The sequence below is a fragment of the Magallana gigas genome, chromosome 6, assembly GCF_963853765.1.
Source record: "Magallana gigas chromosome 6, xbMagGiga1.1, whole genome shotgun sequence".
Taxonomy (NCBI): domain Eukaryota; kingdom Metazoa; phylum Mollusca; class Bivalvia; order Ostreida; family Ostreidae; genus Magallana; species Magallana gigas.
Window position 1 is genome coordinate 4547309 of NC_088858.1, and position 23467 is coordinate 4570775.

Genomic DNA, 23467 nt, shown 5'->3' on the forward strand with positions numbered 1-23467 from the left:
TTAGATGAACACATTTCTTTGTACTAAAAAAACATCCAGTTCAATGTGTTTAACTTTCTGATATATGTCAAAGACAAAAGAGGTTCAGAATCTACCTAAACAGAGCACCATTGGATAAAGATAAACCTAATGCACAAGAACATGCTTTTAAAAAAGAAAAAATTTCATTGTGATAATGCATATTGATGATTGGGAACTCCTTCAAAATCTCATATTACAGGTATTGGTTAAAAACGTTATTCTAGATATATTATAAAGTTGTTGTTTTTTTTGGGGGGGGGGGGGGGGGATTCTAAACACAAAGCACAAAGAAGTAATTAAATTAAAGAAAATGTTTAAAAAAATGCAAGTATTCATGAAGAATATCACGAAACCAAATTCCCAACAATTTTAAAGCTAAAGAATACTTTGGTGAGCAATAACACTGCAGAGTCTTCATTGTCAGAAGCAGTAGCTGTCTAAATGTAAGATTGTACCTATCTAGGTTCATTGTCAGAAATCTCTGGTTTTCTTACCATCACAAGTACAGATATATTCTATTCAAAGATGCTTTGGTGCAAATGAGGACAAAAAATAAAAAATATAAACCTTTGTAAAATTTTTGGGTGGCATGAAAAAAAAAATGAAATTAGCATTCATTCATGATAGAAAAACAAATCAATTGATAATGATCGATGAAGGGCATTGAATCTTCCCTGTTACATTTGTGTCTTCATGAAATATACTTTATCCTCCTTTTTTTTACCCTTTATAAAAAGCAATCAACATTATACCATTTTAAATTGTCATAGCTAATGAAGAATCGATACTTATTTAATAGCTGTATACTTGACAGAGAAGTATGTTCTATTACAGGTACATGAGCCATATTTTTACATGTAATATCATTCAAATCTAAGTATACCAAGCTGGGATAGATTTAAACAATTACAAACTATGGAAATCCTGTAATATAACCTAAATTCTAGGTAATATAAAAGTAATAAATGTATTGAAATATTTGGGTATTGGTGTTCCAATGTATTAAAATGTCAAATAGGAGCCAAGTAGAGTATTGACACATGAATTTGTATAGACTTAAAGGTATATAAATAGATACTATTCTCTATCTTAAAACTACCTCCACATAAAATAATAACATAATTTAAAATTCTCCTCCTCTGAGGGATTATTATACTGAGATCTGCGAGTTTGTAAAACAGCAAAGATTTTTTATAAAATATCTCGTTAAGGTAAAATCTACCCATGATAATAGTCCATACCCTCTACATTAAACCAACCAAATATCTTTTAACTTATGCTTAATGTAAGTTAACATACCAGTATCTTACTTATGAGAGGTTAACTACAAGATGAATTTTTGGAGGGAGCATATAAATAAAATCTAAAATGTGATTATTTACACAAATCTGATGCTTCGCTGTCTAACAACGCATCAATTCCTCCATACCTACTAATTAACACGTAAGTGATAATTGAGAACAAAGAAAACCATCGTAGAATTGGGGCGTATATGAGGAACACCACAACACAAATCTGGAACACCGTCCAAAACAAGCAAGCGAACTTGAACAGATGTTCCACCTCCTGCTCGTTCCTGACGTAGGTTTGGATCGGTTTTTGACTGAACACCTTGGACCCCGTGTAGTATTCCCGTAGCTGCCTTTCCTTTCTCTCCCAGCATTCCTGGCACCATTTCTCCACCCCCTCCCTGTCTGGCGGTAACTCCGAGGCACTGTGTGCCTGTACGTGGAAGTGAACTTGTTGAGGAAACCTGCCCTCTAAAATGTCTCTCTCGTTCTGAGGAATGTTTTCTGGGTATCCAATGGAGACATCAAGGATTGAGTCTAGAGAGATAACTGAAAGAAGAAAAATAAACTTTATTCAATCTACTGTATGTACTTTCCCCACAACATCATAGAGTAATCTTTAGCCACTCAAAATACTTAAGCAATTTGACAAATAGGCTCTGAAGAAGTCGATGCTTTATAAATAAGAAGATGCCCATACTTTCTCTCATTTTCTCCACTAGGAATGAGAAGCCTGCTGTCCTTGGATGGAGGACATATTCATAAGGCTCTAGGCTGTTCTTTGCAGCGAACTTGTCACTGCGAGCTTTTGTGTTGGCTGTAAAGTCAGTGCCCTCTGGGAAAAACAGAATCTGTAAAAAATAGTTCAAGGGTAATAATTCTGTCAAAAATCATCAAAACTGGACCATTTCAACTTTTATTGTCTGGTAAAATATTTATATATAAAATTTTATCCTTATATACCCATCCCTTCATAAGTTAGAAAGCAGAAACCATAAAATTCTTCTTTTTTCAAATTTTACAGGGCAAAAATCATGAAACCTTGACCAAATTCAAACTTGACCTGTATTGTGTAGTAAAATATTTGTAAGGTATATTGAATTTCAACTGTATAGAATTAAACATCCCTTTAAAAGTTGGAGCCCAGAAACTAAAAAATTCTTTTTTTTTTTTCAAAGTTCAAGGGGCATAATTCTGTCAAAAATCATCAAACCTGGACGAAATTCAAACTTGACCTGCATATTTCTATGACATATCCATATATGTAATTTGAGTTGAATGTGTGCAACTGTTGTCGAGATAATAAATGGAAAGTTATTAATGATGGAAGGACAGAATGGGATAATAACATATGCCCCCTGCCATTTTATGGCGTGGGCTTAAAAATGTGTATTATCTAAAAGGTTGAGAAATGAAAAGTGTTTCTGTACCTGGGTGATGAAGAAGTTCCATAAAAATTAATTTAGTCCATAACATCTACCAAACTATCATTGTCCTTGACTCTAATATGGTATCAACCTTAATACTTATATGAAAAACATAGAAACAAAGTCTTTAGAGACTGACCAAAACCATAATGACCCTTTCATCGTACTGATGAAGACTTTGCTACAGATCTATATAATGCACCATAAGATCAATAGACAGCTTCATTAACAAAGGTTATACATTACTGTGGGGATCACTATTACTCTAGTGTTTAACATTGTTTGTGCTGGCAGTGAGAAACCCCACGGGTAATGGGTAACTAAAACAGAGAGTGACTAATAGATAATAGTCTGTCTACCCCAGAGAGTATGCATATTAATGTACGTATGATTATATTATATGAATAAATGAAGAATTCATTCTTTACCTGTGGTTTGTACCCCAGTTTTCTGAAGTAAGTGAGACATCTCAAGATTATCTTTTTGTCTGCCTCCCATTTTCTTTGTAAAAATAGGTAACCAGCACACTGCATAGCCCAGCCTTCAAACAGACCATCACAGTAAGAACATCTTACCTAGCAATCAGTCAACAGCTACTCTTTATGTAGCATTAAAATCTTACATAAAATCTTTTTGAAATCTGAAAGACTATTATGGACAAGTAAGCTTCAATAAATACATGTACTGTACTTTATGTATTAATGGTGTCAAGTGAAAGCTCTAGCTAATAGATAAACAGTTAACAATGATAAAAATCAAAGTGTTCTCTTAAAAAATCTTGTTTTTTTACTATTGATGTTTAAATGTAAACATGTACTTCAGTTCATGGGTAATTAACTGCACTTAGCTAGAGAAAATGGTGAGCTTCACCAACTTTCACACAAATAATCATGCTAATATATTTACATCCACCGAGTATGATTCTTTCTATTTCTAAGGAAACTTATTGTTAATTCATAGCTCTAGAGAAACAGCCAGACTGAAATCTACACGCCTCGTTTATCGATGCGATGAAACCTACAGCGACGTAAGAAAAATCACGGACTGCATGGAATAATCATGATTTTGTCAGACGCTAATGCAGGTTATGTATTTTTTCTGCAATATTGCCACCTTCAAATACAGCATGAATCACGAATGAAAGAATTTATTGTTTACATAACATACCAGGCCCTGGGACGTATTTCAGGATGTCTTTCATGCTGATTTTGAATCGTCGGAGAGGCCCGTGTCTGAGGATGTAGGAGAAGATGAAGAGCCAATCAAATCGAGTTCGGTGGTTCATCAGGATGATGGTGCTGTCCTCGCTTCCCACCGGCTCGCCTGTAATCACCACCTTCACACCACACAGCTTCTCCACCAAAAACTGAAATCACAGATTTTTGAAATGTGTCTAAAAATTTTGGGAATTTTTAATTTACAAAAAAAAAATATGTGATATGAAATCAATCATATCATCTTTACATCTTGAAAAACAGTGTGTTAAGACAAGCCAATAACTTATCTAATTTCAAAAATTAATCCTGTATTTGAACAAACTACAGTAGTTTGTCCATGGTACAAGACTTTACCAGATGCATCATTCCCATTAACAGATGCTATTTTCTCAAAGAATTTAATGGCACACAAAGATAAATAACGACAACTCTGAACAATTCAACTCTTCAAATGTTATTTAAAAACTATTAAGTATATATAAAATATACTACATCAGAATATGACTCGTGTCAAAAAAAAAACCCATAGAAATTCTCATGAAGTGATATGCAAATTTTTTACTATTGTTATCATTTATGAGAATGAGTCTTTAAGGTCAGACAACACGTTCCTTGAGCATCTTTTTTGTGTCTCCTCGTAATAAAGAGTTCCAATTAAAATTATTATTTTTATAATGATTTTTAAAATGATTAAGATTTACTTGTATATGGATATATGCCTAGATGGCCAAGTGGTTAGAGCTGTGGCCGCTCTTTGCCTGGAGCGTAGGTTCTAGATGTTGTGAGTTCAAAGCATGGCCCAATATATATATAGTGAATTTTGCTGCGCTGTATTATTTATTTATTTTTATATCAGCAATTCAAGTGTATTTTCAAGAAGATTATATAGGAAATTACATTCTCTAGTATTTTGCAGAAATGCCTGGTAAGGTATCCTAATCTTTTGCAAGAAAGCTTGTCGAAGTAGTAGTAAACCATTAACAAATTCCTGGAAAATGTTATATAAAATTGAGGAACGTGTCGTCTGACCTTAATGTTAGACTTGTGAATTTTATATTTGACAAAGTATATGAAGTATTATTTTCTTTTATAATTATTCTATATCTCATGAAATCTGTTTCTTAATTTCGGTATTTTTTATGTTAGTGAGCTCATCCAAGTTTTATGCCCCTTCTGCCCCCCCCCCCCCCCCCAGCCCAGATTACCAAACCAGTTTGTCCATGTACAAATAATACATTCATATGTTACTTTAAAAAAAACTAAATTATTTTCTAATTTGAACCAAATAAGTTTCTTATAAACCATTTCACAGTTTATAAAGAAAAAAAAACCCTGCTTCATTCAAGGTTATGCTTAAAAATAGAAAAAATATTGGCAGTTTAACTTTTGAGATAACTCCTGTAACTGTTTAAAGTAATGGTGTTTAAATACCGTACAACCAATTGTACTCAATGATGACTTTTTAATGTAATGGTAATTTGAGTTACATATTTTTTTTCCTATTTCATCAGTTGATACAATGGAATAAATGAAAATGGAAACATTAACTAGTTTTTTATAGAATATTGAATTAAAAATTGTAACACTCTTCCCAAACTTTAATGAAAAGGATCAAATTCCATTTTTGATGTACTCTATGAGGTTTTGTTATATAAGTACATTTTTTACAATCTGCACCATTCACCACTCTTAAGAGAGGTTACAAGGAGGAAGAAAAGGCTAGTCAAGTGCTTCTGTTGTTATAAATAAGTGTCAATTAAAGTAAAGGATGTTACTTTGTCTTTTCATCACCTTGTCTGATTAAAAAGATAAATAACATAAAACAGTGGCTCTTATAATAAAGGGGAAAAACCAGGCATGTAGAAAAATTTTGCTAAAAGATAAAGTGGAAGGGGGGGGGGGGGTAGGGGGGAATGCATATACCTACTAAAAGTTTAAGGGGGCAGGCTGCTCTTTTATATTTTTTTGATGTGTGCGAGGTCTTTTACACTCAAAGTGAACAAAGGAGCATCCCATGTCACATGTCTCTGGTCTTAAAATGAGGGCCTATACCAAAACAGGCATTGCTAATAGCAAATAAAATAGTTGCTGCTCAATGACCACGAGTGTCAATTAATAAAGGTTATTTCGCAATGGTAATGTCTCAAATACTCAAGCTGGGTAATAATATATAAAATAATACAAAAATGAAATCTTCACTACGTTGAGCAACTGAAATAATTATTTCAGCGAAATTCCCTTTCCTTGACTTTAAATCATTTTATACAATCTGTGCTTTTTTAAGTGAAGATTATGCATTTGTTCAAAGTTTTACCCGACTGTTTCACTCATTAATATGTGCACGTCTCCGCATCAATATCCATGACAATAAATCAAAAGTTACAAAGGTAATTATTGATTTATTAAACTAACTTAATTCGATTGCTCATTTACAAAAAACTTCAAAAATAATGAAATGTACAATAAAGGACTTATAGTGCAAGTTCATCTAATTAAGGATAGCAAGGAAAATATTCTCACCACTGCATAAATTTGCCAAATCCATATCATCTGATCCATCATCTGTCGCCCTACTTTTGGTTGAAAGAAAATCAGCGGAATGAGGGGTATGAGTAAGAAGATGGCCCCAAAAGTACTACTGAACAGCATCAGAAAACTAAACAGGACTCCTTTGAAAACTGACATGTTGGCGGTTTGTGGAACAAGGGCTCACAAGAGTGAAATAGTCTCTTTCCTCTTCATCATATTCACACGATGCGAACAGGTAACTTTCCAAAAAAGCAGGTAGGTGTGTGATTTCATCTGCCCTGTGCTGTTGTTGATAAGCTAACAGATTGCAAGAAACTGGTTCTCTAAATCTATAAAGTGAACCAGAAAAATCAACAATAAATTATAGAAACACTTATGTAGTTAACCGCAACCGTAAGATAAAGCACCTTGTTGAATACTAATAGAAAAATATATTTTGATAACTTCTTCACGTTATTAGGTGTTCATATTTCATGAAGTCTACATTTTTCTCATATTGTTACGACGGATAGACGGTATGACATTTTCCGGATTCTCCACGGATTGGGTTTAATTTTATAAACATGATCTAGATTGAATCTCCTATACGTTTTACCAATAGCAAAAAATTTAAGGGAGTTGGAAACTTTATTTTGACATGGAATATTTTGATTCGTTCGTTTCGTAGGCAAGTGCGTGGAGCCGGACACGCTCATTGTTGAGAAGGTAAAGAACTATTGAATTCCCTAAGAAGGGATGATTGAGAGATTAACCATTTGACCATGTACACGTTGGTGATAAGCTATAGCTTATTGTGAGGGGGGAAGTAGAAAACATCTCGCTAAACATTTTATCTTGTATTCTGATGCTGGGGCTGTCGACATTATGGATCGGCACATAAAGTTAAGAATCGTTTTCTTTGATACTTTTGGAAAGTGTATACGGTTTAACAGGATGCGAGAAACAATGGCGGACTAGACTGAGATTGAAACCCGGGCACCATGGAGTCTGTATAGTCAGGTGCTCTTATGTACGAACTGAGCTAAATGGTGACGGCAAGCAAACCGAGGCTTGTTCAACAGAGTGAGCGCTCGCCAAAATTTCCTATACCTGCAACACAAATTTTGGCAAGCGATCACAAACGCTCTCTCTGCTGAACGCGCCTCCAGTCTGACCATCACATTTCTATATGATATTGCCAGCGAAGATGGATTTTATCAGGATCCTTCCTCTGGCAGGAGTTAGCCTGTCAGTTCAAGGGTTGGCATGAATCAAATGTAAAGGATAAGAGAAATAAGGATAGACCAGTCCAGAATTCAAACCACAGCTCTCTGAATCTTTTGTCAGGTGCTTTACCAACTGAGCTTTTTAGTGCAGATAAATAAACCGGTATGACCGTCATATTTTCCCATTCCCGTCAAATGATCTTTGCCCTCAAATATCCATATTTTTAGGCTTTTATCCTGGCAGGAGTTACCTGTTAGTTCCAGGGGGTGGCACAGCACTAAATGTAATATGATAAGAGAAATAATGACAGGCCACACTTGGATTCAAACCTGGGCCCCCTGAATATCTATAGTCAGGTGCTCTACCAACTGAGTTATATGGTGCTGGTAAACAAAACAGTCTTATCATCACATTCCTTCCCCCTTAAATTATCTGTGTCCCCTGGCAGGAGTTAACCTCTCAGTTCCAGGGGTTGGCATGGCACCAAATGTAACGGAATGGGGGAAATAATGATGGACAAGACCGGGATTCAAACCCAGGGCATCTGAATCTCCTACAGGTGCTCTACCAATTGAGCTTTATGGTGCTGGTAAACAAAAGTGGTCTGATTCATCAATATTTCTCCCATCCCATTACACAGGGATGTATGTATCTTTCTAATTCAATACACCGCCAAAAAAAGTCAACAGGAATTTTGCATCACAACAGAATTAAAGGTACAAGGATAGTAATTTTGAAAAATTGGGCAAGGTATTCAGAGTGACTTCTGAATGGTAAATGATATCAAATTTTCCCATTGTAAATCTCCGTAAGAAATCTGTTCCTCTGGATTTTCCAAGTAAAAAATGATAATGGTCGATGAGGAAATCTTGGATTTTTTCACTTTCGTTGATTTCAATTGTTACAGTACTTCTTTTACTGGTATGTGTATTTTTATTAAAAATCATCCAAATGTGACAGAAATAAGAACTTCAAACAGATGATAGATTATATGAGGAAACAAAATTCATTTTTAACAGGTTGGGACAGGTCTCCAAAATTAGGATTTGTTGATAATATCCCAAGCAGGTTATCATGTTCTGAATGAGCTATATATAAGAATATTCCAAACAGACCATATACAATTTGCAAGTATATATTACACAGGAATTTCAAAAGTACACATCTTAACTAAGTATCTTGACATACAGCTCGTTGGAATCCAAATACAATGTATATAAAAAGCTTAAAATTAGGCATCTAAAAATTATGCCCACACTCAATAAGTTTCCATTTCTATCACTAATAAATTTTGCTTGATAAACATGAATTATATTCCTTTGTTTTCAAACTACATTAGACATGTTAGAATGAAAATAATTCTGTTTTGAATGCCCCTATTTTGCTTCAGGATTTAATACACTGTTTAAAAAAAGTAAACCGGTACAAGGATTTTGCATTATAAATGACATGAAGTACCTAGATGATATTATAATTTATAATTTAAATATATTTTATTGATAATTTAAAAGGATTGGATGATATTATTTAAACAAAAAAATGCTTTCTTTAGCGAGTCATGTGGGATATGAAGGTGGCAACATTGCAGAAAAAATACATAACCTTCATGAATCATCAAAGAAAGCATTTTATTGTTTATATTTATATCTTTCTTTTAACAAATTAATAAGTTGTTGGAAAAATAAGTAAAATTCACCAAATTACTGTTCATGTACATCAGTATGTTAGATAAAAGAAACAGCCAAATTGTCACCTATGTGGATTTGAGTCTAACATCATGATTATTTCAAGCAGTCTGTGATTTTTCTTAGGTCGCTGTAGATTTCGACCAATCGATAAACGGGTGTGTAGATTTCAGTCCGGCTATTTCTATAGAGCTATGAATTAACAAACGTTTCCAAAAGAAAAGAGGGAATCATACTTGGTAGATATAAATATTATAATATGATTTATTTATCAAGAAAATCAGCAAAAAGGGATGTAAATGACTCAAATGAGAACCTGGGACAGACTATTATTCGATCTCAACCAGATCTATTTCCCAAGAAGCTGGTCTTTGAAATTAAATGAACTTATATTGCACATTGTACCTCTCTTTTCAGAATATCTTCAGAATGGCTGAGAGTTTTCCATACAGTGATGAAGATTTGAAAGGTGTCTCATCAACAGAGATAGATGGATACCAGAACAGTAAGGTAATCAACGGCCTGATTTTGGTTTTATTCATGTTTTGAGAAATTCAAAATTAGATGAAAAAGGGTTTACATACACTTTGCAGTCTGTCGCATATGGAACAGATAGGCGAAAAAAAATATTTTTTTTTAAATTTACTTTGTTTATAGATACATATAGAAGTTTTTAGCATACAGTAAAACACGGTTACAGCGTACTCGCTTATAATGAATTGAGGCTTACAGTGAAGTGAGATTTTTATTCCTAGATACTTTAATTTAAGGAATGAATTTAATTTCTACCTATGTTATACAATATAACGAAACTTTGGGCTGTTTACGCTTTATAAACCGGTTTATAAAAAACGTGTAAACTGTACCAAGTATAACATAGGTAGAAATTAAATTTATTTCTTATAATTTAATTTTATATTACCAGTATTTAAATCAGATAATATGGCCCATTAATTAGTAAAAATATGTTAATTTGTACAAAATTTAAACGTAACTTCAAGTGAATTAATACATTTCGCACGTGCGTCGTATTGTGACGTAGGCAAGTTATGTTATACAATATACCGGAATATAAATTTGTTCAGCCAATCAAATGAGGCATTACAATCAGAAATAAATTATTATATAATATATATTATATAAGTTGACGGATATAACGAAATACGCTTATACTGAAATAAAACATTTGTCCCTGGCACTTTGTTATATAAGCGTGTTTTACTTTATATCAATATAATATGGTGATGGAATCAGACTGATATGTTGTTCAATCTGATTTGAAAACTCAAACCACCAGGTGGGAAAATATTATAAGTACCTGTATAAATTGATTTTTTGTGGTTTATATACAGTGCAAAGTACATCAGAAAAATTGAAAACAATCATTAGTAACTCTTATTATTATACTTTCATGTTAAATACTGAAATCTGATTGGTTAAGACGCAGTTGATAATCTGTTCTATTACCCTCAGCGTTAGCAACACACTTGGCAATGGGTAACACAACGAATTGTTACATGCGCGTAAATTATGCGCGTATGGTTCGCCATAGAATTCACGCTATTCCGACATATTTTCTTTACAATTAAGACATTCAGTATAATAAAACAAATAGTGCCTGTTTGGGAGGATAAGAGCTGAAATTGACACCCCTCGAAAACCATTGTCAACCTCCGCTTCGCGTCGGTTGACAATGGCTTCCTCGGGGTGTCAATTTCAACTCCTACCCTCCCAAACAGGCACTATTTATATAATGGTAAAGTAAATCCAAGAAAGATTTAATTTTATATTACCGGTATTTAAATCAGATAATATGGCCCATTAATTAGTTAAAATATGTTAATTTGTACAAAATTTAAACGTAACTTCAAGTGAATTAATACATTTCGCACGCGCGTCCTATTGTGACGTAGGCAACGGGTAAAATAAATAAATTAATAAAAATAATGATAATAATAAAAATAATAATAAAAATAAACATTTAAAAAGAGTTTATTTTATTTTATAGTTTGACCTTCTTTTACGACAAAAATGGGACCAAGCAATGAGAGATGGGCATTTCCGCTATCAGCTGGATAAAGTAGAGACAAAAATAATTCCAGGGAAGAAAAAATATGTTGCACAGGTAACTATGATCCATCAAATTCATTGAAATGGTACTTTGTTTAAGTCTCATGTTCAAGCTTTTGAAGGGGTATTATAAATGTAAAGTTATGAGTTGAACTTGTAATTAATTAAAAATTCCCCTATTATAATTGTTTGCATTTTCTAATGTATTATAAAGAATTTCAATTTGTTTTATTAGATGGAATGTAAGTCCCGCCTCCCCCCCCCCTCCCCCCCCCCCCCCCCCCCCATAAACACACAGGCATATTTTTATTGTACTTAAATGCTTTGTTGTGAAATGTAAACTCATGTCCTTGACATGAATAAACTTTAAAATAATTTTAAGAAGATAACAAAATGGAATGTAAATAATATACCATATTAATTTACCTTCATTGCAGTTGAATGTAAAAAGGGCAACCGAGAGAAGAAAGCCTCAGGAAATTACAATTGTCAAACAGCAGTTTGATGCCAAACAGTTTAACTTCACCAAAATTAAGTCAGAGGAGATACTGTTTGAGCTTGAGAAAGTTGCATCAAATTCCTTATGCAATGGAGAGAACCTAAAGGTAAAGTTCTAGCTGTTTTGCAAATTATAGAATAGAGATGCATGTTGATTGCACACACTGGATTAATTGTTGTTAGTGGTGACCCAATATTTGAGGATATGTGGATATCTCAAGAATTTTTATCAACCCAAACTTGGTACAATTATTCAAAATCTAAAGTTCAACATCTTTTAAAACTTTCTATCTTTTTCGATTCCTATAGAGACGGACCTTGGTGATAGTCAATGTCAGTCCGTTGGAGTATGGCCACATTCTTATAGTTCCTGATATTGATGCCTTCTTTCCTCAAATACTCACCCAGTTTGCTATCAAAACAGCACTGGAGTGTATGCTACTCAGCAGTCACAGGTACGATTGACAATGCAAAAGTCAGAAGTGTTCAAAACTTTCTACAGCAAAACTCGGTTATAACGAAGTCACTGGGACCTAAGAAATTACTTCGTTATATCCGTAATTCGTTATAGCCATATCAGAAATTCATTAAATTTACCTAGCTGGGGATCCAAGATGACTTCGCTATATCCGTGAATTCGCAATATCCGTGTACGTACTGAACGAGTTTTTCTGTATAATTGTGCAAGGAGACATTGAGATATTTGTTTGTATGAATATCATACGTGTACTACTGGTACATACAAATATTGGATAAATCCATTCATACTTTGACTGTACTTATATTAGTTTTCTGGTTTCAGGGGCTTTAAGGTTGGGTTTAACAGCCTGTGTGCTTTTGCATCTGTCAATCATTTGCACCTCCATGCCTACTACCTGGAACATGATCTGTTTGTGGACACTTGTGTAAGTGGGCTGACAATGTCTTTATTACTTTGGGTATTTCAATTAAGAATTTGGAGTAGTATATCTTATAATCTTTCAAAAGTCATTTCATATTTTGTGTTAACCAGAGAAGAATACATGTGTACTGTAAGTGGATTGACATATAGACAATGTCTTTGCTTTATGTATTCCAATCCAGAATTTGGAGTAGTGTATCTAATGATTTTGCAAGTGTCACTTTATGTCATGTGTAAACCAGCATTGAAATGAACTGCCGGTATATTGTATTGAATAGAATATTCATGTTTTAGCCAGTGACTCATCTAAAAGGATCTCTATACGAGCTCACTGCCATGCCCTGCCCTGGATTTGCTTTCCAGCTTCAGAACCGAAACACAGAAGACTTATCCAGGTATATCATTGACAATTAAAAAAGAGTTCCCTCTATTGCACTGCACAAGCCCTTGACCTTTGATAAAAAAAATTTCACATTAACTTGATCTATTGAAAATTTTTGTATCATTTCCCCCCAGAGATATACACAAAGTGGCAGACTACCTATCGGAGCATGAGGTGGCCCACAACATGTTTCTGACATACGGTAAAAGCTTTGACTCGCAGTCAACGGAACCCACAATACGGGTTTTTCTGTGGCCTCGCAAAAAGTTCATAGGTAAGTGAAAGACAAACTATAACATCAAGAATAAATAGGTTGTTATGTTTCTCCTTCTGTCAAATTTATTGTCATCACTAGCCCTTATTGGATACATAATGTTCTTAAACACTTGGATTTGTTTTTTCGCAAGTCATGTCCCATATGTTAATGATAGTAAAAAAAAACATTCTGTATGTTGAATCAAAGGTGCAAAACTGTAAATCATTGCTATGTAAGAAGATATAATTATATGATGATTGTCAATGATTTTGTTTCTATCTAGGTATTAAAGAAGAGGCTGCTTTTAATGTAGCGGTTGTTGAATTAGGAGGACACTTGCCAATCAAGGGTAAGCTCCCTTTGGAAGAGTTTATTAAAACACTTATTATAAAGATATATAATACATGTACATTGATCATTGACATGTTTAGGAATCAGTAGCCTTCATTAGATTTACGACTGTGTTGTAGTTGAGGAACTGTACGGAAGTCTTACAGAGGAATCAATAGAGGAAACCATTAGGTCAGCTTGTCTAGGGGACCAGGAGTACCTGTCAATCAAACAGAATGTGACCAGACTGTTCAGTTGATGTTAGCTATATAATTAGGTCATTTCTGTTTTTATTTAGGAGTAAGCTTTACATATCATATCCATATTTGATAGCATAATAATTTATTGTCTTCAATATTTTTAAAAAGACATATATTGTAAATAATGTAATTCTTTGTTGACCTTGACCTTATTCCCAGGCTTTTATTTTTAACAGTCTAAGGTCAATGTCATTATTATTTTAACATGACCAAATTTACGTAACTGTTACTGGATGCTGTTACTGTTACTGGGTTCAAGTTATTTACTGATATAAAGGTCGAGTATGAACACTCTCCTTTTAATCTGGAATACAATATACATGCATGACAATTTTAACCAAGATAGCCCCTCAAGTATTACAAGGTCACAGATTATAGATTTTGTCTTTGAGCTGAAATAAAACTAATAATATGTCCATCTGTCTTTCCAGAGATCTTAATCATCGTTTTATTACCATCTTTTTGGGAACAATTTGTATTAAAATATGTGCTTTAGAAATCCAATTTTTTTCATGTTGCTGAACAAAAAAAAAACCCAATAATTTACTGTACTATGGTAATTGTACTTTTCTTTGCATAAATGTTATTTATTTTATATACATCGTAAATTTCATTTTTTCCATTTTATAACAAATTTTTGCTGAAGTACATTTATATATGTATTGATAAAAAACATTTTAATTAATTCAATGCATTGGTTTTTTTTTTCATTTAAAAAGTCAATTTAATATATAATATGGTTTACAATCCTGGGCTCATTCAATCATCAGTGTTTTCACTTTGATTGGATTTTTTCATTACTGCACCTTTTCAGTCTTTTGATGACTGATGTAAACTAAGTATAGAAAATTGCTTTGTTGCCAAACAGTTTGAAACCATAATTGAGGAATTGACCTTAAAAAGGGCATGGTCATGGTTTAAGATGAATAATTTAAAAATTTTATTTTCCATTTGATGCTTACAAAGTTCCAAATTACATGTGTTATTATTATTTCAAATGGTTAGCCATAATTTACGAGTTAATCGTCAAATTATGTGCAGAACTCTCAATTCTTTGTTAGATACTGGTAATCTCGGGGCTTGAGGATTAAATAAAATGACTTTGCATTAAAAGAAAAGATCAACATAGGTGGTATGATGGAAAATCCTTCATCAGTTGTTGACAGTTGCGTAATACATGCAGTACGGTTGTTTACCCAGCAATGACTGGTTATGATTTCACTGAGATTGAGAAAAAGAATCATAAAAATTGAAATGTTTTATTCACATATATAAACATAATATAATAACAAAGTAACTAAAATGTGAACAATCTATGTCAATTTGGACTCTGGCACTGCTTTAATATTGCCACAAACTGTTGAAAGATTCTGCCACGATCTTGCATATTTGGCCAGTTATCCTGTATATTTGGTCTCAGCCACTGTTAGAGGGATCCACTTATCACTGACTGTTTTTGAAAGGCTTGGATATTGTCCAGAATGTAGGTCCTGTAATATGAAGAGAACATCCACTCTGTCCTTAAAATTTAACATCAGGAGGTGCACTAACAGTCTAAGGCTATGTACTTAATTTATCTTCCTTCATTGTGTTTTTAATAAGTCACAAATCAATATCAGGTGAACTGCAAAATGTAATGACTGTTAATTTCACCTAGAATAATGAGACTCACTTGATTCTGGTGGCCATCTCTGGTCCGCTCCACCGTGGGCTGTAGGGGTATTTATCGTGTACCTCGGAGTACGGCTTCTCCTTTGATTCGTGATAAATAGACTGAAAGGTCAGCACGGGAGCCTCTTGGGGAAAAGATGGGGCAAGTTCAACTACAATCACAGAAGTATCCAATACTAAAGTAAATTAGCATTAATAGGAGATTAAAACTGAGTCAGAGCTTAAGGTTCTACATGTCTACTTGATTTTACCTCTGGTTTTATGATTTTAGACTTACTGTATAAAATGAAGAAAAAATCATTCCACTCAAACAGAAATGAAATATCAAAGAATCCATCAGCATCAAATTCCAGCACCGACCTGATAAAAGAATGTTTAAAAAATACAATCAAAATCTTTAAAATGAATCCAAAATCTCGATAGAGTGTTAAAGATATGTTGTGATATACGAGTATAACTGGTACCTGCCAAAGTGACTCAAGAAGGCAGCCATTAATTCTTTCCTCCTCTCGTATATTTGCACCGTCTTCTCAACCTTCAAAGAGGAAAGTCTCTATAGTATTCATTTATTTTCATTAACGAAAAGCAGATGTACATTTACTACCTATTCAAAATCAATAAAGACAATTCAACTTGAGAAGAATATGATCAATTAGGAAAAGAGCAAATCTCCTGACATTCGGGGTGTAGATTGACACTGACTAAACAAATTAAGATGTTCTACATCTCAGCTAGATCGACACTTAATTCCCAGACTAAAAACATGCCTACCTTGTTCTGTAGGAGCTTGTAGACGTCAGGCACATAGTCTAAGAGACAACCCCCACTGGGAAAGGCTGGGATCCTCAGGTTACCACTGCCTCCAAAGGCACTGAAGGAGACAAACCATACATATAACTGTCTTGATCTATTTATACAATGACATGAATGACAATAATGTTAATCTGTTCATATAGATTGTTTTAACACTTAAGGTTGTATCAAAGCTGAGATATGTATTGCTATTTAAGAGATTCTTTTTTTTACAACATTCTTATTCTCTATTATTGTTCCATACAATGAATGATAGATATTGTTGAAATAGCACTAGTTTCAACAGGAATATTATATAGGTAAATTGAGACAATGATAGTTAAACACTCACTGTTCCACCCGTGGGGACAGGTATAACTGGGGCGTCACCCTGGAACTGTCTGGGGAGGGAAACAATATCAACAGAACAGCCGAATTCTCACCAGGGTTATCCTGAAAATGAAAAACATTACCATAGTAATTAATAGCATAATATATTTCCCGTCAATACAATAGCAATAACATGTATAACATTCTGTGTATTTTAATCATATACAGTACCGATCAAACCCAACTTAACACCAAAGTAAACCCCAACTAAACCCTGGGTTTACTTTTGGGGTTTACTTGGGGTTTACTTTTTGAAAATTTGGGTCCACTCGGGGTTTACTTTGGGTTTACTTTGAAATTACTTTTGAGGTCAACTGCATGCACGGAAGTGTGAAGCAGACTAGTATTTTATCTTACCATCCTATTGCCTGTAATTGCTACCCTTTTTATATTCCGAATACACAGTTAGCGCCTGCTTTCAGGGGTATACATATGTACTTCTGACTGGGTTTACTCTCTGTGTCCACTCTGGGTTTACTCTGGGTCCACTCTAGTAAACCCGAAGTAAACCCAGGAAGTAAACCCAGGGTTTAGTTGGGGTTTACTTTCTGTTAGGTTGGGTCTGATCCAGGGATGGGGTCAATTACAATGGAAAGTAATTAATTAAATTACAATTACTTGCTTAAATTCTTCAATTAAATTACCATTACCATTACAAGAGTTTTCAAATGTAATTAAATTACAATTACTTTGCAGATGTAATTAATTAAATTACAAATTACATTTTCATCAAAATTTACTAAAACCATGATTTATATACAACACATAAACATTTACGGAGGTATATCTATAATATGAATAAAATTTCCTCATAATTAAAATAATTTCACTGTTTGAGAATTTGCTAACTATTCTATTAATTAGTTACAATTTTTGGAAAGAAAAAATATAATTTGGTTTTCATTGTTTATTTTAAAATCGGATACTGGTAGTCACAATATGGAGGTGTCCCATACACCCTGATCTTCAATAAACATTTAAAAGTCATATCCCTTAACCTACACCTAAAGTATTTCTTGCATGCAAAACTATTATATGAAAACTTTCTCCTTTGCATTTTTATACACTATTTTTTATGGCTTACGGCCATCTAGTTGCCGGATAATCTTTACGGCAAAGAGTTCAGTTATCTGAACATGCGCGACAAAAAATAGTTCTATTCGAATGTTGCAAAGTTAACTGTTTGTTGTTCATAATAAATATCTTTAAGCAAGATTATACTTACCATATGTTATTATCACTTATTTTATTGTAACCAATATTGACTTTATTTAAATAAACTCGAAATCTAACGCGAATGAATATTAACTGCAGTGTTTTCCCTATGCCGTTTTTGCATAGAGGTATAGGCCCCCGCCATGCATCACACAGTGTCGCCATGCTTTCCGCTATGCATACTTACATGTATTATAAGCAAACAATTTTTTTCCCAATTATTTCAGATCCTAACAGTGATAAGTAAATGTAAAGTTGTCGTTATTTCGTTCAATCTTCATAAAAACGTTTGCACCCGCAGAGAGCGTCGCTAACTTCGATCGACATCGATCTCAGCAAGGGGGAAAGTGTTTAACGGTTAAAGAACTGAACTTATGATTGAGGTATATTGAAACTGGGAGTATAAATCGGTAATAAATGCATAAATAGAGGGGCAATTACTACTTGTTTTAATATAGTCCAATCCACACTTTGCAAAAGTTATTCCCCTTTGCGGGGTCAACCGAAAGGTCAAAAGGGAAAAAACAACTTTTTCCTTCTTTATGCAACCAAATATTTGGGCGTCCTGTGAAGAAATCTCTTGGAATTTAATTTATTCCTTCGATGTGTGGGTTGTCCCAACTTGGGGCAATCAAAATTTACAGAGGAACCTGATTTCTAATGTCAAATGACAAAGTTACAACCCTTTAAACTACAAAGGCTACTGTGAGAAATATATGGGTTTTTCCCCAAAGATGGCCGCCAAGGGACATAACTTTTGTAAAGTGTGGATTGGTCTATAATGTGCCTTCTTCGACACCTCCGCCATTATCGAATGTTGGGGATTTTCCAAGATCTAAAAATAGCACAATGTTCCCTCAATGGTGTTACCTTGGTTGTGCTATGATTGAAGTGTTTATTTGTCGTAAAAATATTGGAAACTTGAGACCAAATGTACTCAAATAAGAAAACAATATACAGTTAAGCTTGATTGCAAGTCATATACGGAAGCGATGTCACATTACTATAACATAGAGGCATTGTATAGTATGCCTCTGAAAATGACTGTGTATACATGTCATGTGAAGAGAGACTGACTGCAAATTTTAGTTATAGTGCAGTAATTAATTTTAATTAAATTTGGTGTCAAAACAAGTTTGCTGTAATTGCATATTTCTGCCTGTTTCTCCCCCCCCCCCCCTCCAAAGAGTTTATCTCTGTACAAAGGGAAAAAAATAAAACAGAAGGTGTTAGAACTGCCTTGTGAATCTATATTTCTTATAAAAGCTTGTGAAGGTCAGCCTCTTAAAAAAGTAGAGAAAAATCTAGAAAAATATGAACAATTATACATTTATGAAATACAAATAAAATGGAATAATACTTGTTGGTGTAGATTTCATGAGAATTCATTAATTATAGTACATAACATGCAGTACATTTCATCATTTGGTTATATTATTTTTACGCGCAGTGATTTCGCGCTGGCTGTGGCGCTGTTTCGTCGCACCGTGCACCAACTCTCGCGCAAATTCATAGTGCGTAGGAATACAAGGTATACTGATATTTGAGAGCATGTTGGTTTTAAGTGTTTTTGTGTCCTATATAAAGTTGAATTAATTTACAGTTAATGTACTTCAGTCGTTGGATAAAAGAAAGAAACAAATTGTCTCAAAGTGGAGTTTGAGTCTGATATCATCATTATTATTTTAAGCAGTCTATGATTTTCCTAAAAGCAATGGTGGTTTCAACCAATTGATAAAAGAGGCATCTAGATTTCAATCCTGTCTGTTTCGGTCACTAAGGTTCGACCAATCAACAAATGGGGCATGTTGATATCGGTCCTGTTAGTTTCTATAGATCTATGAATTACGCGTAGCTAGTTACTTTCTATAGAGCTATAAATAAACTAAAGTTTCCGTAAGAAATAGAGGGAATCATACTCGATCCATGTAAATATAGTCATATCAAACCCGTAAGCCATTATGGCCCTTCAGGCCTTTGATTTTTCTTTGTAAATACAATGCCAAAGTACAGGTTAATCTTGGGTAGAGGGCAGATTTTAATTGTTATCAAAACACAATTCACACCTGTTGTTCTCTACCTAATTATCAAAATGTTAGCAATAAGGGAACACACGTACCCTGTGGACATGTTAGGCATCAAAAACTTAAACCCATTTGAAGCCATGCATTTTAGCTCTGTGTATTTTAGGCTATCAATTACAAAGCATGACTTGATAGTTTATATAATTTCGATAACACTAATTTTGTTTGTAAATTAAACAGTGATGTTTTAAACTAATCAAATGATAATTGACACACTAATTATTCTAATAAGAAGGGAAATAAGTATTTTTTAAGAAAAAATAGATCAAACAAATCATCAAATACATGTACTTAATTAAATTTGGGAAACTTATCATTAAATATTGAATCAATGAAAAAATCCATTTTGAAAAATATTAGTATTATAATGATATATATAATAATAGTTTAATGCTTTTTAACTACTCTTCGAACTTGACCTAATGTACCATAGTGGGGGAAAAATTGGTAGTGGACAGCTTGATATTTATATGTCCATCAGTGTGTAATTGAAAGTAATTGAAAAGTAATTGGAATTACATGCCTTTTTTGAAAGTAATTAATTAAATTACCATTACATGTAATTGAAAATGTGGCCAATTACACATTACTTCCAATTACATCAACATTTGTAATTAATTACGCTCAATTACCATTACAAATTACCATTACCCCATCCCTGGTCTGATCGGTACTGTACTAACATGTACAGTGTACTTACTTTTGTGAGGTATGGGGGTATATCTGAAAAGTCTACCGGTAGTTTGATCAGAAAATTTATTGGCCCAATTTTCTTCTGCAAAATAAAATAATTCTATTTCTAAAAATAATTAATATGCAATAGCAGTTTTTAAGATAAAACAAAGTCTAAATCTGCACTGCTCCAAAAAATTTAAATTGAGTTTGGGCAGGTTACCTCTGTCCTTTCTGAGTAAACTTCAATGAGATCTCGAGATAGCTCAGTCTGATCAAGAAGTGAAGAATACTCGAACTGCAGTCTGGAGTGAGCCTCTAGTAATCTCTCATGGAAGGTTTTGTAATGCACCAGAAGCTCTCTGATGACCTTTGTCAAACAATGGGGGTCACCAATATCCCAGTTCACCAAGCTCTACAATACAAATCTTGTTTTATCTTAAACAGAAATGTTTATTCAAATTCCAAATTTTTTTTTTTAAATAAAATGAAGTGAATTTTCATCAATTTTTAAGTTGGTTACATTAATAAAATCCTGGGTTTTTTTTTTTTAATGCTTGTTAATTTTGTTTCTATTTATTCATTTGCATATATGCATTGATAATCCTAATACATATAATGGACTTTGAATTCTTTTGCCTGCACCTTGATGTCTGCTACATTTGGACAAAAGTCTGAGTCTTCAAATATGAAGTCTGGAGGCTCTTCTGGGCAGGAATTATCCAAAATTACCTCCCCTACAACATGTTTTAAAAAACTATCAGATTATAACTTAACCTCATATAGTGCTAAATTCTGATCTGAAGCTGTACAGGAAAATTCTGTTGACATGATTTAGAACTACTGTTCCTTCCATACAAAAAACTTGCAATTCACAGCTCACAAAAACTTGTGCTGGTTTTGGAGAGATATTAGTTAACAAATCTAAAACTAAAACTAAAAAAGGAGAGGGCTCAAATAGGCAGATTGCCTGCTGTCCAATCCTATTATGTAATATTTTTTTACATAATAAAATATTGTTTAAATAAACAAATCTAAAACTAGTGCAATTTCTTGTGTGCCATAAATTGCAAGTTTTTGTATGGGAGGAACTGTATATTACTATTTGTTTTCCCTTGAACAGAAATGTCACACTTTCATTGGTTTAAACATAGCACGTGATTGCCTCATATATCTCTATATTTGGTCGGTGAGAAATAATATTAGGTAATATGGCCATCATTGGCCGACGCTACGCTTACTTTTTTTGACATTTCATAGTATTTAATACATAAACCGCATGCCATAAGTTCTTAAAGTATTTGGAGTAGTTGCCCTTTGAAATCCTTTAAAATTAGAGTAGTTGCCCTTAGTTAGAATATTGACGTCACATTGTTTTGTCTGGAGCAGAACAAAATGGCAGCGTCGAAATTTGCTCAAATCTCTGCAGAGGAAAGGGAGAAAACATTTAAAATTGAATAGCAACAAAACATTGTAAGTAAACATGGGTGAAGCAAAGATTTTTAAAGAGTATTTGAAAGGTGAGATTGAAAATGTTGAAGAGTTTAAATTAGTTAAATTGGACGAGATGTTAGGCATCTTGCGTAGGTCATCGCTATTTGTGAATAAATATGTCGCTTGATACTCCTCAGGAAAACAAGACACTTATAAGGTTAGTTACTGTCTCACTAAGGAAATATATTGGGTTAATCAATCTCATAGACGGCTCGGCTTCGCCTCGCCATCTATGAGATTGATCAACCCAATATATTTCCGTTGTGAGTCAGTAACTAACCTAATAAGTAATAATAGCTCTACAGTCTATCAACCCATATTTCTCCATTGAGCTACAGATCTGTAGGAAATAAAATTCATTAAAAATGCATGATTTAATATGTTAAACAGTGCGACTGTTGGGGCGAGCGCAGCTTAAATTTGAATACACACAGGCACATACTTTGTCTATGAAGCTCAATGCGCTCACTTATAAGCAATCTTTAAAGTTTTTCAGGTATACATCCCAATTTTTAACAACAACACTCGTAGTCTTCCCTCTCTTGGTCTATAGGAATGTACAGTACTGTAACGGAATGTTTGTATTTGACTTACATGTTATGGTTTGACCTGCATAAGGAATGTAGATTTTAAATCTGTCTCCACTTGGACTTTTCCGCAATGTGCTACTCCTGAAACCAAACAAACTTTGTTTTATATATGATATATGTTTATTCACCAACCTGAATCAACAATGTATTACAGTAGTTTATCATTTGATACAAAACTAAAAACATAACGTCATCTTATTATCTTGTAAAAACAGATATCGATGACATTAGGCCTAAAGTTACCCACCCAGATTTAACGTCATTGACTCGAGTAATCCCATTGCAAACACCAAATTTCCCTTCAACCATCAACGACTCCACAATTTTGTTAAAATGGGGTGATATCTGCATCCTTCTGGTGAGTCAGTTTCTTCTTTGATTTTCTAGATTAAAAAAACATAGACGGAATTCAAATTCCCGGGTTTTTTTAGAATAGAGAATATGGGACAAAAGTTTCACAATTTTTTTTCATGGGTGATTTTTTTTAT

The 23467-nt window shown here is 33.6% G+C and overlaps 3 protein-coding genes across 3 annotated transcripts; 1 reads left to right on the top strand and 2 right to left on the bottom strand.

The window, feature by feature from the left end:
* Window positions 1-277: 277 nt before the first annotated feature.
* On the bottom strand, window positions 278-6994 carry LOC105343019 (lysocardiolipin acyltransferase 1). Its single transcript, XM_011450177.4, has 5 exons — window positions 6475-6994; window positions 3905-4103; window positions 3166-3278; window positions 2011-2161; window positions 278-1859 (listed from the first exon to the last, which is right to left on the bottom strand). Exons 1-5 carry the CDS (start codon window positions 6637-6639, stop codon window positions 1396-1398), a joined length of 1092 nt encoding a protein of 363 aa, XP_011448479.3. The 5' UTR covers window positions 6640-6994; the 3' UTR covers window positions 278-1395.
* A 41-nt stretch (window positions 6995-7035) lies between these two features.
* LOC105331436 (GDP-D-glucose phosphorylase 1) lies at window positions 7036-14579 on the top strand. The gene is made up of 10 exons (XM_034469432.2): window positions 7036-7188; window positions 9792-9884; window positions 11383-11499; window positions 11882-12049; window positions 12252-12397; window positions 12745-12847; window positions 13138-13238; window positions 13360-13499; window positions 13765-13830; window positions 13952-14579. The coding sequence occupies exons 2-10, from the start codon at window positions 9804-9806 to the stop codon at window positions 14068-14070; spliced, it is 1041 nt and encodes a 346-aa protein (XP_034325323.2). The 5' UTR covers window positions 7036-7188; window positions 9792-9803; the 3' UTR covers window positions 14071-14579.
* A 737-nt stretch (window positions 14580-15316) lies between these two features.
* Window positions 15317-23384, bottom strand: LOC105331437 (BRISC and BRCA1-A complex member 2). The gene is made up of 11 exons (XM_011433620.4): window positions 23227-23384; window positions 22984-23060; window positions 21541-21632; window positions 21119-21310; window positions 20924-20998; window positions 16887-16987; window positions 16514-16613; window positions 16207-16277; window positions 16020-16102; window positions 15744-15894; window positions 15317-15561 (listed from the first exon to the last, which is right to left on the bottom strand). The coding sequence occupies exons 1-11, from the start codon at window positions 23328-23330 to the stop codon at window positions 15498-15500; spliced, it is 1110 nt and encodes a 369-aa protein (XP_011431922.3). The 5' UTR covers window positions 23331-23384; the 3' UTR covers window positions 15317-15497.
* Window positions 23385-23467: the final 83 nt, after the last annotated feature.

Bases quoted from the DNA above. Each gene is read 5' to 3' on its own strand.
- LOC105331436 (XM_034469432.2), top strand. From the start codon at position 9,804: ATGGCTGAGAGTTTTCCATACAGTGATGAAGATTTGAAAGGTGTCTCA. The intron at 11,500-11,881 runs GTAACTATGATC...CCTTCATTGCAG, and splicing joins AGAAAAAATATGTTGCACAG to TTGAATGTAAAAAGGGCAAC. The intron at 12,050-12,251 runs GTAAAGTTCTAG...CGATTCCTATAG, and splicing joins GCAATGGAGAGAACCTAAAG to AGACGGACCTTGGTGATAGT.
- LOC105343019 (XM_011450177.4), bottom strand. From the start codon at position 6,639: ATGTCAGTTTTCAAAGGAGTCCTGTTTAGTTTTCTGATGCTGTTCAGT. The intron at 4,104-6,474 runs GTGAGAATATTT...CTGTGATTTCAG, and splicing joins TTTGGCAAATTTATGCAGTG to TTTTTGGTGGAGAAGCTGTG. The intron at 1,860-2,010 runs GTATGGGCATCT...TTCTTCTTTCAG, and splicing joins AGTGGAGAAAATGAGAGAAA to TTATCTCTCTAGACTCAATC.
- LOC105331437 (XM_011433620.4), bottom strand. From the start codon at position 23,330: ATGCAGATATCACCCCATTTTAACAAAATTGTGGAGTCGTTGATGGTT. The intron at 16,988-20,923 runs GTAAGTACACTG...TTTCATTTTCAG, and splicing joins TACCCCCATACCTCACAAAA to GATAACCCTGGTGAGAATTC. The intron at 16,614-16,886 runs GTGAGTGTTTAA...TGTCTCCTTCAG, and splicing joins CTGTCCCCACGGGTGGAACA to TGCCTTTGGAGGCAGTGGTA.